General features: G+C 39.7%; 1 protein-coding gene across 2 annotated transcripts in view; it reads right to left on the reverse strand.

The window, feature by feature from the left end:
* Window positions 1–776: 776 nt before the first annotated feature.
* LOC123771744 (carbohydrate sulfotransferase 10) overlaps window positions 777–17,064 on the reverse strand; it is a 44,294-nt gene continuing 28,006 nt past the window's right edge. For both annotated transcript variants that reach the window (XM_045764466.2, XM_045764467.2), the window contains exons 3-7: window positions 10,689–10,840; window positions 7,176–7,341; window positions 4,972–5,142; window positions 3,647–3,852; window positions 777–2,681 (exon numbers count right to left, since the gene is read on the reverse strand). In XM_045764466.2, coding sequence (XP_045620422.2) covers window positions 2,414–2,681; window positions 3,647–3,852; window positions 4,972–5,142; window positions 7,176–7,341; window positions 10,689–10,840 — 963 coding nt within the window. In that variant the 3' untranslated portion in view covers window positions 777–2,413. The remainder of the gene's footprint in view (window positions 2,682–3,646; window positions 3,853–4,971; window positions 5,143–7,175; window positions 7,342–10,688; window positions 10,841–17,064) is intronic.

Below are 17,064 nucleotides of genomic sequence, written 5' to 3' on the forward strand. Positions count from 1 at the left end.
AAATTCCTAGAGGGCTCAGTCTATGGAACTTACTCCCCAATAAATTAAAAAAAATGTCCCAACCTTTTGTTTCCTTCAAAAGTAAAATAAAAAAGTACCTAATTTCATCCTGATAGTTTCCCACCATGTGCTCCAAACTCACACTGTATCTATATAATAATAATAATAATAATAATAATAATAATAATAATAATAATAATAATAATAATATTTTTTTTATTCGCTACAAGGTACAATGGGTTGGTGAGATTACATAAGACTGGTTTTACTACATTTTTGCAAAATCACTAACACGTATAGCGTTTCGGGCAGGTCCTTAATCTACCATATCAGGTAAGATGAAAAGGTACATTGCAGCAAAGTTTTATATCAACATATAACCACAATATACACACGATGAGTCACAATAACGTGGCTGGAGAAATGTTGACCAAACCACACACTAGAAGACGAAAAGGAGACGACGACGTTTCGGTCCGTCGTGGACCATTAGAAAGTTGATTGTGGTCCATCGATAATCAAGACATTGGTCTTTAGTGTATTTAGTGTTACAATCCACTTTATTTCAGGACGGACAGAAACGTCATCGTTTCTTCAACTTCTGTGAGTGGTTTGGTCATCTACAGTATAATTAGAGGTGATTACACTGGTGAAGATATATTCTTAAGTACTAATATTGGAGTATTAATATACAGTGTGAGCTTATAGCACAAGGTAGGAAACTATGAGGATGAAATTGAAATTAGATACTTTTTTGGCTTTACTTTTGAATTAAGATATAGAATTGGAAAGTTGTTTAATTCGTTAGGGAGTGAGTTCCATACTCTGGGTCCATTTATTTGCATGGAGTGTTTGCACAGATTTAGTTTGACTCTGGGGATATCAAATATATATTTATTTCTGGTATAGTGCTCATGGGTTCTATTACACCTATAAAGGAAAAGTTTCAGATCAAGATTAGCATTTTGGAACAAGGTTTTGTACATGTAAATAGCACATGAGAATGTGTGGAGTGAGTGTATGTTTAGAATGTTAAGGGACGTAAATAGAGGGGCTGTGTGTTGTCTGAAGACAGAGTTTGTTATAGTTCTGATAGTAGATTTTTTGCTGAGTGATGATAGGCTTGAGGTAATTTGCAGAGGTTGAACCCCAAGCATAGATACCGTATAGGATAGATTATAGGTATCCCTATTATCCATAGGGATAGATTAGCGCGGAGTATAATGAGAGGAGAGTAGAGTGGGGAACATTATATCTGATTTTAGAGAGTATAATCTTAATCTTGTCTTATATTACCCACTTACCCAACTGTATTACTTAAGAATTGTAACGTCACCAGCATAATCAATGCTATCAATTTATATTGTAGTTATTATGTTGAACTCAAATTCTGCTACAATGTAGCTATGAATTATGAATACTTTTACGTTTATTAGGTAAATTAAAACCTGCCCGAAACGCTTTGCGTGTTAATGGCTTTGTAAGAATATTATGCCCAATGTTATGTAGTCCCACAACCCAATGTACCTTCTAGTATATAAATAAATAAATAAATACATAAATAAATAAATAAATAAACAATTAAATAAAATAAATAAATAAGTAAACAAATAAATAAATAAATAAACAAATAAATAAATAAGACGATTATTAATGTATGTATGTTGTTGAATACAAAAGTGTAACTTGTTTAACTAAATGAAATGAAACTGTAGATAGTCCTTAACCCAACACAACCTATCTATCCCGGGAGGTGTAGTCCGCGTCTCGGTGGTTATTCACCGAGAGATTATCTTAGGGCTGATAAGAAGCACTCAAACACCCGTAGCACCAGAGACCCAGAGACACTGCAAGTTGTTACACGACCAAAGATCACATTCACTCAAAACATCTACCACCAATGAGCTATACTCATGCCCGTGTCACCTCTTGTGGTGGCTTAATCTTCAACAGCAACAGCAAACACTGGAAGCACTCATCTAGGACTGTTCGTGTCAACCTTAGAAACACTGTAGTCATACTTGCAGCTTGGTTAAAGAAAATGGTGAAGTTTCTGTCACGCTGCATCGCCAGTGAGTTCAAGTTACTGCATTTCTCACACTTTTCCAGCTTACGAAACGAATCTAGCACGAGAAAATTTAATCTTCTCTTATGTTTACTTCTCATTGGTATTTCATGTGAGGTATTTCATCACACGAGATAGTTTGCGCATTCGTGACTGTATCGTAAATTATTAAATCCAATTTTCTTTTTAATGTTCAGGCGTTCACTTACGTATAATTAAAGCATATTTTGGAGATGTAAGCATAGAGTTGGAAGTCCCTCATAAACTTGTCACTAGAGCTTTAGAATCATAAATAGGTCCATATTTCACTGCAAATCTTATATATTATTGATTAATATGTCTTAATAACTACGTTTTCACTGACGGTGTTGCGGTTGTGTTAGCGAGTTCAGTACAGCTGAAATACTTATCGGGGCTGTACTCGTAAAGATCAAAGTCTTTTTTGTACTTAGCGTACAGCTTGCGCATGTGTGGGAGGGAGAGCTGCGAGTAGTACGAACACGCCACCTCCCCAGTAGTGGTGCCCTGGGTTGGGTTGTCCCATCGAGGGCGAACTTGAGCAGTTCGGTTGAGGTACTCGATGAACAGCTTGCCCTCCTCCGGGAGTGACTCGAACCTATGAAAAGGGCACGATGATTGAGAACACTTGGTATAGGATGTTTATAGGAGATCCCTTCCATGTAAGGGCCGGATTCACAGAACCCACGAAATATATACCTCCTCTTATTTGGATCATGTCGGCTAAGGTATGAAGTTAGGGAGCTTTGATGTCGACCTAAGTCCATTGTTATTAATGTTATTTACGACCACGTAGTACTTTGGAGCTCGTAAACTGTTAAGTGATTACTAACTTAGCCGCCATGATGAAGGTAAGAGATTAAGATCTCGTTAATGGACACTTTAGTAGTGTGTAAATCCTTTACTGATGACCAAATTGATATTTATAGTGAGCCCGTATTCATTACGGGCTCACTATAGCTCGTCCTACATTGGGAAATTTTGTTCAGAGTAGCTGAATCTAAAACAACAACCAAATTCATGTTTGTTTGTCCACTTGAAAGACGATCAGATACAAGTGTTTGTGACAAATTACTAAATAAGCTTACTATAATAGTTTGCAAATGGAGTAAAACTTGACAATGAAGTTATGATTAAATACAATCTGTATATAGAAATCGCAATCTACTTAATGGAAAACAATACCTTCTGCAATCTGATTATAACTTTAATGTCGTCTGTTAAGCGTTTAAGCGTTTTCACTAACAGGATGGAATATGGGGTGCACTATAAACTACTGTTCAGAGGATAAATATGAGTAAACAATAAACTAATGTCCACAGGATGAATATGGGGTGCAACTACTGCTTCAAACAGCGAGATATGGTTAGAAGCGGCTACGTATGAAAATATGTAAAACAAATCATGCCGGTGGAAACTAGAAACACAAATCGTATAGATGCCAAGAAGAATGAAATCAATTAGAAGAGAATGTTTATTGATGAATCGACCCATAGCCATGAAAGTGGGACAAAAGCTAATATACGTCCTCCCTGCACCACGTCAAGACTACAACTAGCAAACCTCAGGATGAAGTCGAAGGGTATGAGGCAGGGAGAGCAGTGGGCCTCGTACGTCCGCCAGTGCTCATCGTCGTACTTGGCGTCAAGGATGTATTGTACGAACTCTGAGAAGGTGGGGCCAAGCGGGGCAGCGAAAGGGTTGTACGGCAGTATTACGGGAACCTCTCTGCTCACCTTGGACCTCACCTGTTCCTGCAGCAGCGCTATCTGTGGGATGGAAGGATTGTAGATAGTAGAGGGTGATTGATTGATGAAGATTAAGCCACCCAAAAGGTGGCACGGCCATGAATAGCCCGTAAGTGGTGGCCCTTTTAAGCCATTACCAGTATCAAGAGCTGATACTGGAGATCTGTGGAGGTGCGACTGCACCCTGCGTGACGGGAGATGTCTCCCGTATAGTAGAGGGGTTGGGGAGTTTATGGTAAAATTATAATTCATATGTGCTATACTAAGCTTAGGAATGTTTCAGTTTGGTTTTTAGCTTTATTTTTCAGATTACAAAATTAAAAGTAAATTTTGTTTATTATTAATGATCCATCACTACATATTGGTAATTTCGACAATGAATGGTGCATTCTTATTTAGGTAGTACAGTAGATTTTCTAGAAAGTCGTGTGCCCCTCTGAGTACGTAGTTGTGCTTGTTTGTGTGACTTGTAGTTCTTGGGTTATTGGAGCCTGGGTTGTAGGCATTTTATGGGTGACATATGGAGAGTGGACTTGAACAAACCTTTGCTGTAGTATAGGATTAATAGTGAGCGTGTTCTGTGCGTTTTCTGTGTTGACTAGAATTAATCTAGCTGTTGATTCACGGGGGGACTGTACAAGCGCATACCCTATGTGTGTTTCTTATTTGTATTTTATTTATTTATATATTTACACAAGAGTTCTTACATTCTTGTACAGCCATTAGCACGCACAGCGTTTCAGGCAAGCCCTTAAGTCTATGTTCCCCCGGAATACGACCCCGCCAAATCGTTTAACACTTACTGATGGGTACACAGAGGTTACAGTTAAGGAATGACGCCTAGTAAATCCTTCCCGGCCAGGATTCGAACCCAGGATAGAGCGCTCGCGAATCACCAAGCGAGTGTCTTACCAACTACACCACGGGGGACTCTTAAAGCAGAAATTAGATTCAGCTACTTGGAACAAAAGTTCCAAGTAGCATGGGCTATGGTGAGCCCGTAGAGGACTTGCCTGGCACAGGAGCGGGGCTGTAACTTGGGTCTGCACTGGCACCCACACACTTACACATAAACAAACTCAACCCACCTCTTCCACTCCCCCCAATCGCTTCTCCCCACAATTCACCTCAGCTCCTCACCTGTTTAATGGAGAGGTGAGATGGGAACTTCCTGTACCGCCTGACCATCTTCTCGCCGTAGTTCAGGTAATAGTAGCTCTTGCTGGCGCCCTGGAACTTGTTCCTGTAGCAGGAGAGGAGACGTTCGAACGGGTGTCGAACCACCATGAAGCGAGTAGCGTGAGCAGTGATCTGTCGGGGTGGACGGATGAACGCTGATTAGACAAATCATTGTCAATTAGACAGTGATCTGTCTAGTTAAATATTACTGGTAACGAAACAAAGAAAGTCAATGGCTCCTATTTAGTGCATTCGAATAACAAAGACAATACAAATAACAAAGGTAATATCCATAACAAAGGCAATACGAATGACAGGCAATAACGAATTAAAATAAATGATTTAAACTTATAGAGAAAGTCATAACATTATTAGATTGATTGCTAAGAGGCAGGGACCAGGACCAAGATCTCGAGAAGGGATATGTACACATAGATCTAACCCGCTTCTCCACAGCACCGCTCCTGTGCCAGGTAAGTTACGGGCTCACCATAGCCCGTGCTACTTGGAACTTGTTCCGAGTAGCTGAATCTATAACAACAAAACCCGCTTCTAGGTGTATATACACTGAGAGTTTACTTTAGTCCTGGACTATGTTCAGGACTAGTGTATACCTGTTGGTTGGTCAGAAAGTTATTATATGGTGACCTTAATGATCCTCCAAAAGTTGATACCTTGAGGTGCTTCCGGGGCTTAGCGGCCCCGCGGCCCGGTCGTCGACCAGGCCTCCTGGTTGCCGGACTGATCAACCAGGCTGTTAGACGCGGCTGCTCGCAGCCTGACGTATGAGTCACAGCTTGGTTGATCAGGAATCCTTTGGAGGGCCAAAGGATACCTGATCAAAGGAGTACAAAGGAGTACTAGGGCTTGATAGGTCTTAAGCCCAACGTAAAAGCAAACCTAGATCTCGAATCTTGTAAGCAAGCTGACTAGCACACACACACTTCACTTCACTTAACTTCAGAGTAGTTAATAAATGGAATGCACTAGGAAGTGATGTGGTGGAGGCTGACTCCATACACAGTTTCAAATGTAGATATGATAGAGCCCAGTAGGCTCAGGAATCTGTACACCAGTTGATTGACAGTTGAGAGGCGGGACCAAAGAGCCAAAGCTCAACCCCCGCAAGCACAATTAGGTGAGTACACATCCAGTTCGGCGAGCACAATCGTTTCTACGCGCTGGAAAATACAGCGACAGAGGTGATCATAAGCATATACGAATCAGAAAGAAAACAGTCGGATCAGAACCGACTAGTCTCGGGTTCGATTCTCAGAAAGCGAGACTATTGGGCACGTTTCCTTAAACCCGCGGCTGCTATTCACCTAGTAGTAAATAGGCACCTGAGTCTTTCGACTGTTGTGGTTTGCATTTACTGAAAAGTCAGTCGTTGACTAGGGTAGCTTGATAAAGCTAACACACTTCTTGTGAAACCAGAGTGCGAGAAATATGTGTGAGAAAGTGTGATAGAGTACTAGGGCTTCGAAATTATATAGTTGTCCCAGACAGTACCTACTGGCGTGTGTGTATCATAGGGCAGATCTTGCTACTAGTTATGAACACACGCACACACACACACACACACACACACACACACACACACACACACACACACACACACACACACACACACACACACACACATGTGTTGTAGATATGATAGAGCCCAGTAGGCTCAGGAACCTGTACACCTGTTGATTGACGGTTGAGAGGCGGGACCAAAGACTCAGAGCTCAACCCCCGCAAGCACAATTAGCTGAGTACAATTAGGTGAATACACACACACACACACACACACACACACACACACACACACACACACACACACACACATAGGGGCCTCGCGGCTGAGTGGATAGCGCTCGGGGGACGTAATCCTAAGGGCCCAGGCTCGATTCCCGGTCGAGGCAGAAACAAATGGACAGAGTTTCTTTCATCCTGATGAACTTGTTCACTTAGCATTAAATAGGTACCTGGGAGTTAGACAGCTGCTACGGGCTGCTTCCTGGGAATGTGTGTGTGTGTGTGTACGAATAACAATAGTAAATACAATAGGGAAAGTAGGTTGTAAGACAGTACATTAAATACTCTCCGGTTAGAAAGGCGGGGCTCAAGAGCTAATAGCTCGATCCTGCAAGCACAAATAGGTAAATACACGTACTTACCGAGGATGCAGCCAAGTTGCTTATCCTAGGATAGACTTGCTTCAGGAATAACTGTAAAGAGTTCCCCTTGACATTTTCCTTCCAGTAGCCTCCAATTTCCAACAGGGTGATGGACCAGGAAGTACTGGCAGCCTTGTACACTGGGCAGAAGGCCAAGTGGTTGGTACTGCGGATGGGAAACACGAGGTTAGGTCATATACTGACATTCTGATGTTTTGTTTAGGACCAAAAGTAACATTTTGATGTGTCTTTAGGGCCGTAGTGACAATTCGATGTGTCTCTAGGACCATATTAGTGACTTTTTATGTTTCTTTAGGACCATGTAGTGACATTCTAATGTGTCTTTAGGACAATATAGTGACATTCTGGTAGACATGTAGGACCAAAGTGATATTATGATGCTAATTTAGGGTCGTAGTAACATTCTGATGTGTATTTAGGGTCACATTAATTAATATTCTGATGTCTTGAGGACCATAGTGATATTATGATGTATATATGTAGGGTCACAATGACATTCTGAAGCTAATTTAGGGTCATAGTAACATTCTGATGTGTATTTAGGGGCCATAGTAACATTCTGATGTGTATTTAGAGGCCATAGTAACATTCTGATGTGTATTTAGGGTCACAGTAACATTCCGATGTGTATTTAAGAAGGAAGGAAGCAATTATCAAAAGCAGGTGTCACGTTCGGAAGGCTATATAGCACCATGTGTGTCACTAAATAATCATAAGGTCTTAGATATCATTCTAGATATCTGTATGCGAGTCCTAGATATGAATACGAGATGCCAAGACAAAAGATGAGTGATATTAAAAAGAGTCAAGAGTCTCTAAAGTATATTCAAGATCGAGAGGGTTTAACCTTTACTTTAGCTAGGAAGACGAACAATGTATGAACCCATAAAAGTTATATATACTAAATAATTAAGTGAAAAAATGCAAGTATGAGTGGGGGAAACATGGGGTCGGTGTAGCTGGGGATTGGAGGGGTGACCCCTGGAAAAGATGCAGTTGGGGGTTGAGTGTTTCACGGGTGATATCATAGTTGGACTACACACAACATTTCTTCAACAGCCAGTGAACAAAAACGCTATTTTTTTAACTCCCGGTTTTGACAAATACATCAGTATACATTATAATTATTGACCCTAAATTTGACAAAGGATTCAGTTCCATGAACGATGAGATAAATCTTCATTAAACACTTTAAAAGAATTCCGTGTACAAAAAAAATAAAATAAAAATCAAGTCGGCTTAAAATTGTATAGCGTATATTAACAGTGGTATAATAAACTTTCTTTCCACTGCTTTACAATGCCCATTATCATTTACAAATGGTCTGCATTGTACACAAATTACCTTCAATTACAAATGTCATGCACTGTAATGTACATGAACTATCTGTTTACATATTTGTGGATTCATATATCTTAACAGTTTAAACATCTGTGACAATATGATGGTACTAATAATTACATGATATCTATTGTATTAAAAACGTTTTAAACTTAATATATACGAGATACAGTGATACATGCCATAAGCTGATTGATATATTTGTATATACTTTTAATAATAAATTCTGAAAGAATTTGTCATGTTTAGAAAAAGTATTATTGTCATGGACTGCGGACAAATTATGAGCATACAGTTGTCTCTGAGTGCTTGGGTATTCAGTTATATGTATTCACCTATTTGTGCCTGCAGGCTCGAGCTATTAAGCCATTGACGCTCGCTTTTCTAATCCGTCTGTTGTCTAATGAACTGATTTCCTACTTATTGTCTATCATAACTGCGATATATTATAACCAAACACACACACATCCCGGGATGCAGCTGCAGAGAGGAGCATTTGCTCTTGTGTGCTCCTGCTTCATGTAATTACTTGACTGTTGTTACAAGATAAGGGCTACGCTCGTGGTGTCCCGTCTTCCCAGTACTCTTTGTCATATAACACTTCGAAACCACTGATTTTTTTGGCCTCCACCATCTTCTCACTTAACTTGGTCCAACCATCTACCACTCTGTTTGCGAAAGTGAATTTTCTTATATTTCTCCGACAGCTTTGTTTAGTTTAAAACTATGTCCTCTTGTTCCTGAAATTCCAGGTCTCAGGAATTCTTCCCTATCAATTTTATCGATTCCCATTACTATTTTGTGTACGTAGTGATCATATCACCTCTATTTCTTCTATCTTCTACTTTGGGCATATTTTATTACCTTTAACCTCTCCTCGTAGCTCTTGTCCTTCAGTTCTGGGAGTTATTTAGTTGCATGTCTTTGCACCGTTTCCAGTTTGTTATTATATGGGCAACGTACAACCGCTTCATATTCCAGGTTTGGTCTAACAAAAGTCGCGAACAATTTCTTTAGTATTTTACCATCCATGTATTTAAAAGCAATTATGAAATTAGAAAGTGTAGCATAGGCTCTTCGCAAGATGTTCGCGCGCGCGTGTGCGTGCGTGTGTGTGTGTGTGTGTGTGTGTGTGTGTGTGTGTGTGTGTGTGTGTGTGTGTGTGTGTGTGTGTGCGTGCGTGTGTGTGTGTGCGTGTGGGTGGGTTGTGAGAGTGTGTGTCTGGGTAAATATTGTTATCTTTTGTCCCTTGAAGGCGTGGTACACACATTCATCACCAAAAGACCTCCGCAGAGCGTCACTCATCTGAACTCGCAATATATCACCAAACAAAGACTGGGTCAAGTATAGAAAATAAAATACATTTGTGGATCTTCACAACAAGAGCTTTGTGTCAAAACAAACCTGGATGTTCCAGTATTTACTAGCAGCAAGCTGTCAGCGACCAGAGTCCATCCTACATATAAACACTATTACTACTACCACTATTAATACTACTGCTACAACTAAAAGTTCTAACAATAATACTAATAACGGAAAAGTATATATATATCTTATCAATAATAATTGAATGCTCGATTTACTAGAACAAGCTTTGCTAGAGTTCTAATATATTTTATTACAAATGCATATTTTACCGACTTTTTTTCTAGACAGAATTCGCCCAAGGTGAGGTGATACTGAAACTTACATAATTAATTCTGCATTACTTATTAACTCAGCATATAATATTCTAAACTTGTTTTTCTAGTTTGAGTTTACTGCATGCTTGAAGTCGACTGAGCTGTTTTGAGTGCTTACAGCTCACTAGAGGTTACTGTTTCACAATTTTACCAATCGACAACGATTTTAAATTTTCATATTTATCATGAGTATTATCTAGTGAGGTTTCCCCCATTAATTATAAGTTTGCATGTTGAGTTTCTACTTACGTGTATGTGTACTCTGTGCTTACTTCTCCCTAATAAGTTACTTTTGAATTTATCTCTTCTATGTAAATGGACATTAATGTCACCTCTACTACGAAATGTATGTTGAGGTTACATTAAATACGATAAATATATGTGTTTAATATTGCAACAAAAGACTATGAATTTAAGCATCCGCTACAAGGTTTTTATAAGGAGGATAAACAACTTAGTACCAGCTTACCTGTCAAAAATAATGTCTCTGGCACCTAAAAAGTCCCTTGGAGGTCCATGCATAGTGCCAATGTTGCCCTCCGCAGTTAATATTTGATTTCCGCAGCTTTTTGATACATGATTAGCTCGGCGATCTTGCTCTTCCAGAAATTTTCGCAGTGCCTGTAATAAATAAATTAGTAAATCAAACAACAGATTAGTGACAAATATTATATATATATATATATATATATATATATATATATATATATATATATATATATATAATATATCATTGTATATATATATAATATATCATTTGTATTCTTGAATATTTGCTTCTCCTACCATCCCTATTTAATTGTAAACTTTAGTGTACATAATTACAAAATATGTATAGCAAATCAGAAAAATTCTTGAATTCGTGGCCTTTTGGTCGTGGCAGTCGAGAGGCTTTAACTAACTTAGGGCTTTAATTTTGTCTCTACTAAAAACTAAGACAGAAAACGCTTTATGCACGACCACAATTTCTGTTCTTTAATTACGCGAAAATAAAACTGAACTTCGTGGTAATTCTTGCTTCTATAGCCCCAGAATATTGAAAGGCTGTTGAATAAATTAACAAACTTACAATGATCCTTGCTAACTCGGAGTTTGATAGCGTGGGTATGCAAATTCGTGTGTGCGTGCCAAATGTGTATTTTATGTGTGACGACCCGAGTTTTTTTAATTACATGCATTTGTACACGTGTGACTTTTTTTCCTGCATGCGTGTGTCTCAAAGTGTTTGGTGGCTGTGTAATAATTGTATTTTCTTCACGTGTGCTTCAACGACTTTAGAATTTTCCTTGCCTCATTCAAAAATGTTCAAGAAATATGTAAGTTTTAATTCCAAATTATATACTACCTGTGATCTAGTGATGGGCTTAATGCCTTTCAAACTCTGAATGATGATATTAAGGCAACAACTAGTGCTTATTAACCAACTAGCACGAATACTTCAGTTCTGGACTTAATAAGGGATATAGCAAATTCTCAATGTATATATATACCGAGATGCAATATATGTATCATTTAGTGTATATAAGCGTCGGTGCTACAGGAATGTTTATTGTTTTAGATTCAGCTACTCGTAACAGAAGTTCTAAGTAGCACGGGTTATGGTGAGCCCGTAGGGGACTTTGTTACAGGAAATCTTAGCCAGTTTGTCAACTATGTCTACTGATGTAGTACAGGCATGTGTCTACTGATGTAGTACAGGCATGTGTCTACTGATGTAGTACAGGCATGCTTTTGAAACCTTTCCACGGCCGTTGGCTGGGTGTGTTGTTTCCCTCTTTGGTGGGGGCGGCGTGTGGAATTTTCATGATAGACAAATGAAAACTGTAACTAGTTCACCATAAATGTAAATAACTTAGTTTAATGATCGTTGGATCCCATTTCCTGAACTCATTATGTAACTGTATCATGAGAGCATCTGCCGCTTCTCACTCGATGAGATTGAGAGTTCTTAATACATGAAGTCAAGAAATATATTTTTACATACTGAAAAATCACTAAAAGAAATACACAAACAGGAAAATACATCAATAAAAGCTTTAATAACGACATATAATTAGCACTAACAAGAAAAACAAACACAATGATATAACAATTACATCAAGAATGTCAATGACTATTTGTCAATATCAAAGAATAGAAGTATTTGGTCAGTATTTTTCTGTAATTATTGGCATTTAAAGGAATGTTTCCATACGAGACATATACAACACAGGCTTACCACCATGACTACAACTCCACCTTCCACACGCACACCAACATAACCCCCTCTTAAACTTTCACACGCATACCAACATAGTCCCTCTTGAACTCGCATATAGTTGGCTTCATTCTCGCCTAATAATCAGGAATCCCGGCTTCGATTCCTGAGCGTGACTGCAATGATTAGCCATGTTTCCTTTCGCCTAATGGGTCTGTTCGCCTTGTAGTAAATATATAAGAGAGTTGAGGTGTTGCATCCTGGGGAGGGTTCGCAATTCGACCTTGGAGAGGGGGGTGGGGGGAGGATCTCGATTCAAGCGTAAACTCTAAAATATATATACTGTATAAACACAGGTTGCCTGTTCCCGGTAAAACGATTTGTTAATTACAGTTATTGTTTCCCTTTATAAACCACCTCACACGCATACTAACATAATCCCTTCTCAATCCTTATGCCATGGTAACATAACCCGACCTCCGCCCCACGCATGTGAGCCTATCTACCTACCAGTTGAAGATTCAGGGGGATCAGTGTCCCCGTGGCCTGGTCTCTGCCTAGGCCTCCTGGTTGCTTATCAAATACCAGGCTGTTTGATGCGGTTCGCAGTACGGCGTATGAGTCACAGCCTGGTTGTTCAGATATCCTTTGAAGGTGCTTGTCGAGGCGCTCTTGAGCACTGCGAGAGGTCGGCCAGTTATGCCCCGTATGTGTGGGGGAAATTAAGAGTGAGCGTGTTGAAAATTCTTGGGGTCTTTGATGTGGATCGAGTTCTCTCTCAGCGTGCTGATTACACCTGTAATCTTCGTTTGGGTTATCTTTCACATTCTACCATTCCTTCTGGTCTCATGTGGCCTTATTTCTGTGTGCAGATTTGAAATTAATCCTTCTAATTTTTTTAATGTTTAAATTATAATGGATCTATAACGCTTGCGCTCTAGGAAATACAAATTGTTTTTTTTAGGCGGTCCCAACAATTTAGATGATTTTTAGATGTTTATGTATTCTAGTGGTAAAGGATCTTAGCACGCTCTCCAGGTCAGCAATTTATCCAGCTTTGAATGTGGCTGTTAGTGTGCAACAATATTCCACTCTAGAGAGTATTAAAGTCTTAAAACGTATCATCATTGGCGCGGCATCTCTTGTTTGGAAAGTGCTTGTTATCTACCCTGTCATTTTTCTTGCAGTTTGATAACAAGTATCGGGAGTGTATATAACTCCAACACTAACACCAGAGTCGCACATGAACAGGATAACATGAGCAGCGTTCGGAAAACTCCCAAACGCTTGAAGAGAATTTAAAAACATAAATCAGGACTCTATCAACACAATTCTTAGAGATATGACCTACCCTAAGACCTGGCATGGTCTGTGACCTCTAAGACAGAGTCCACCTTAAGGGCTAACATGGCCACTCCTTAAGAACAAAACATGGCCCACCTGAAAACGAAACATGGCCCACTTACTCCCATATATGAACCACATCACAACTCACCAACCTACAATTTAGGTTCAGTAAAGCTATAGCGTGCTCCAATGCACACATCGTCATAAATTGGCTTAACATTATCGTAAATCTATAACTGAAGAATCATCACAATCGTCTTGAGAATGGTCCAGGGCGGACTGAAACGTCGTCGTCCCTTCACTCTCTTTAGTGTGTGGTTTGGTCTTCAATATAACTGAAGAACATATTTTCAAACACCTATTTTTCTAAAGTGATATATTTCTATTCTATATTTACTGATCTTCTCAATGATTTAATATTTAATCCACAGTATTTTTAATATTTATTAAAAAAAGTGACTTGATAGAGTAACTTTATTTAATGGACGAATATTTTATCTGATGTGCTAAATTAATTACTCGTTAATTCTTCCTATTATTTGATAATGTTTATCGCATATAACTTGTCCTCTCATTTAATTCGCAGTAATTTTCACGCTTTAGTGAACTTGAAAGCACACAATAAGAAAAATAATTATACGAAGCACTGAAAAAAAAATGAAAAAAACTCAATAGAAAACAAATCCCCAATTTAAGACTTCATGAAAATCGTAGGGGATCGGTTTAGATGCCGATATTTCTAAGAGGGCAACACCAAGGCCGACCCCGACCAGCCTATAACACTGCCATAACTCCCATATGTCATCTTGGCAAGTTAGGTGAGGCTAGCCTTAAGCCATTGGCTTCCAGCCTCGGACAGACCAATGACAGGTATTCTCTTTCATAACTATAGGAAATATGAGTTTGCTTTGCATTGCTTTTTCACCTATTTAGTGCAACCAGAAATGTAACGTTTCATAAAAGTTGATATGAATATAGCCAAATTCTGCATTGCGACATCCACCTGCAGTCTGCTTCCTAGACTCAAATATTTAGGTCAGATGAGCACCGCCAAAGTATGTAACAATAGAAACCAAGAGTATAAAAACTGCTCACCTGAGTCAGGTTGCACAACATAAAGCTAGATATCTCGATAACCTTGACAAAGATATAGACATGATGTGTGGCCAGAGGGTGTAGAAAATTCCTACGGTATACAAACTCCAGCGCTATTATTCAGCAAACTGAACAGATAACCATGAATATGTCAGTACCCACACACATATCACTCCCAAGCTGATAAAAACTGGTTAGATGAGTGCCGTGGGAAAACAGTACAGTGCACATTGCTCATTCCAACCAGACTCATCATATATTATTCGTGGATTGCGGCTTGGAAACCCGTATATTCTCTCGGAACTATGATTCATATACGTTATTTGAAGAATGTTTCATTAATACAATGAATATAAATATTATTTTGTATGACGAAATGCAGCATTTATTTATTTAATGAATTATATTCAAGAAGGTTGTGAAAGTGCATGTGTGGTTGATTTAATGGCACATTCTTGCAAAGCCATTAACACGCATAACGTTTCGGCCCGGTCTTGAAGCACCCAATCAAGTGTAATGATAAATACTCAGAAACAAAATTTAAATTAACGTAATAACTCATTCATTCATTCATTTAAATATAGGTCAAGATACCCTGATGGGTGAGCGTGGAAGTGGGGATAGGGGAAGAATTAGTGGGGGTGAGAGGAAGGGTTTTCAGTATGAGGTAAAGTGCCAGGGCTAGACCCAGCTGCATGGCATTGAAATCGTTATGACCAGACTAGGCAGTGAAGGCAAGGAATCGGATCTCTGTGACAACATTTCGTCTTTTCTGAGCACCCACGGAGACAGCAGCCCTCAGCTGGGTGTGCCCTGGGGGCTCACTCCAGATGTGGTCTTATATCTGCTAATCAGCATCGCGCCCCACCCAAGGCACCAGAAAACGGGAGCTAGTTGGTCCCCCCCTAAAGAGGGGGGAGAAGAGTTAGGAGGCTATAGTTGGAAGTTTGGTTATTTGAGTAGTGATATTATAGGAGAGGGGTTATGTAAAGGACGGAGCAGGAGGTGGATCGTCGATCAGGTTAAAGAGGTTGTGCGTATGTCTGGGTCTGCTTAGGACGTTTCTGAGGAACGTGTCGTAGTTGTCATGATAGGTGAGAATTCTGTCAATCTGTTTCTTCCCCATAGTATCCCAGGTTATGTTCAGAGGTGGGATGTTCGCCCACTCATGCAGGGCCTCACTGGTGGTGAAGTCCTGCCAGTGGGTATTGAACACCCATCTCAGAGCCCTGTTCTGGGTACGCTGGAGTTTCTTCCTATTTGTTGGTGCTGCAAGTGTGAGTGGGATCGGTGCATATGTTAGGAGTGGGAGAATAAGTGTTTTGTATAAATAGAGCTTGGTGGCTTGGGAGGCATGTTTGAGTGGGTAGAGTTTTGATAGAGCGTTTGAGGCTATAGCTTTCTTGGGTGTTATGTGTGTGTGAAAGCGAAGGTTGAAGTCTAGTGTGAGTCCAAGTACTGTGGTTTTGTTGACTCTTGGGATCTGGGTTGCATCTGGTGATTGAGAGTAGAGTTTTACTGGGTCAGGGTTACGTCGTTTGTTGTAGAAAAAGTATGTAATTTTTGACTTGTTGGGGTTTGTTTTTATTCGCCAGTCGTGTTCCCATAAGGTGACTTTGTCTATTTCTTGTTGTGCTTTCCGTGTGAGGGCGTTAATCGTATAGTCTGTGATCAGTTGGGTTACGTCGTCAGCGTAGCAAAGGGTCATTGATGTCCAGTATATTGGGTCAGGGATGTCGTTTATATAGAGTATGTATAAGGTTGGTGAAAGAACTGAGCCCTGAGGGACACCTGCATTTAGGTTGAAATAACCTGACAGCTTGCTGAGGAATTTGATCTGCATCTTTCTATTTGTTAGAAAGCTGCAGAGTAGCCTCTGCATGTTGTCAGATAGTTGAAACAGAGTGCAGAGTTTGTAACGTAGGCCGTCGTGCCATACAGTGTCAAAAGCCTTTTCGACGTCCTTTGCAATGAGGGCCGACTTGGCCCTCTGGTGTTTATTTATGGAGAGGTAGTTTGTTATTATGTTCAGTGCGTCTTGTGTTGAGCGGTGTTGTCTGAAGCCAAATTGTTTGTCCGTCAATATGTTTTTGTGTTCTAGGTGATTCCTGAGTTTATGATTAATGAGTTTTTCGTATACTTTCCCTAATGTCTCTAGTAAGCTGATCGGTCTGTAGTTCTTAGGGTCTGTCGGGGATTTTTGGGG

This window comes from Procambarus clarkii, chromosome 75 (assembly GCF_040958095.1).
Source record: "Procambarus clarkii isolate CNS0578487 chromosome 75, FALCON_Pclarkii_2.0, whole genome shotgun sequence".
Taxonomy (NCBI): domain Eukaryota; kingdom Metazoa; phylum Arthropoda; class Malacostraca; order Decapoda; family Cambaridae; genus Procambarus; species Procambarus clarkii.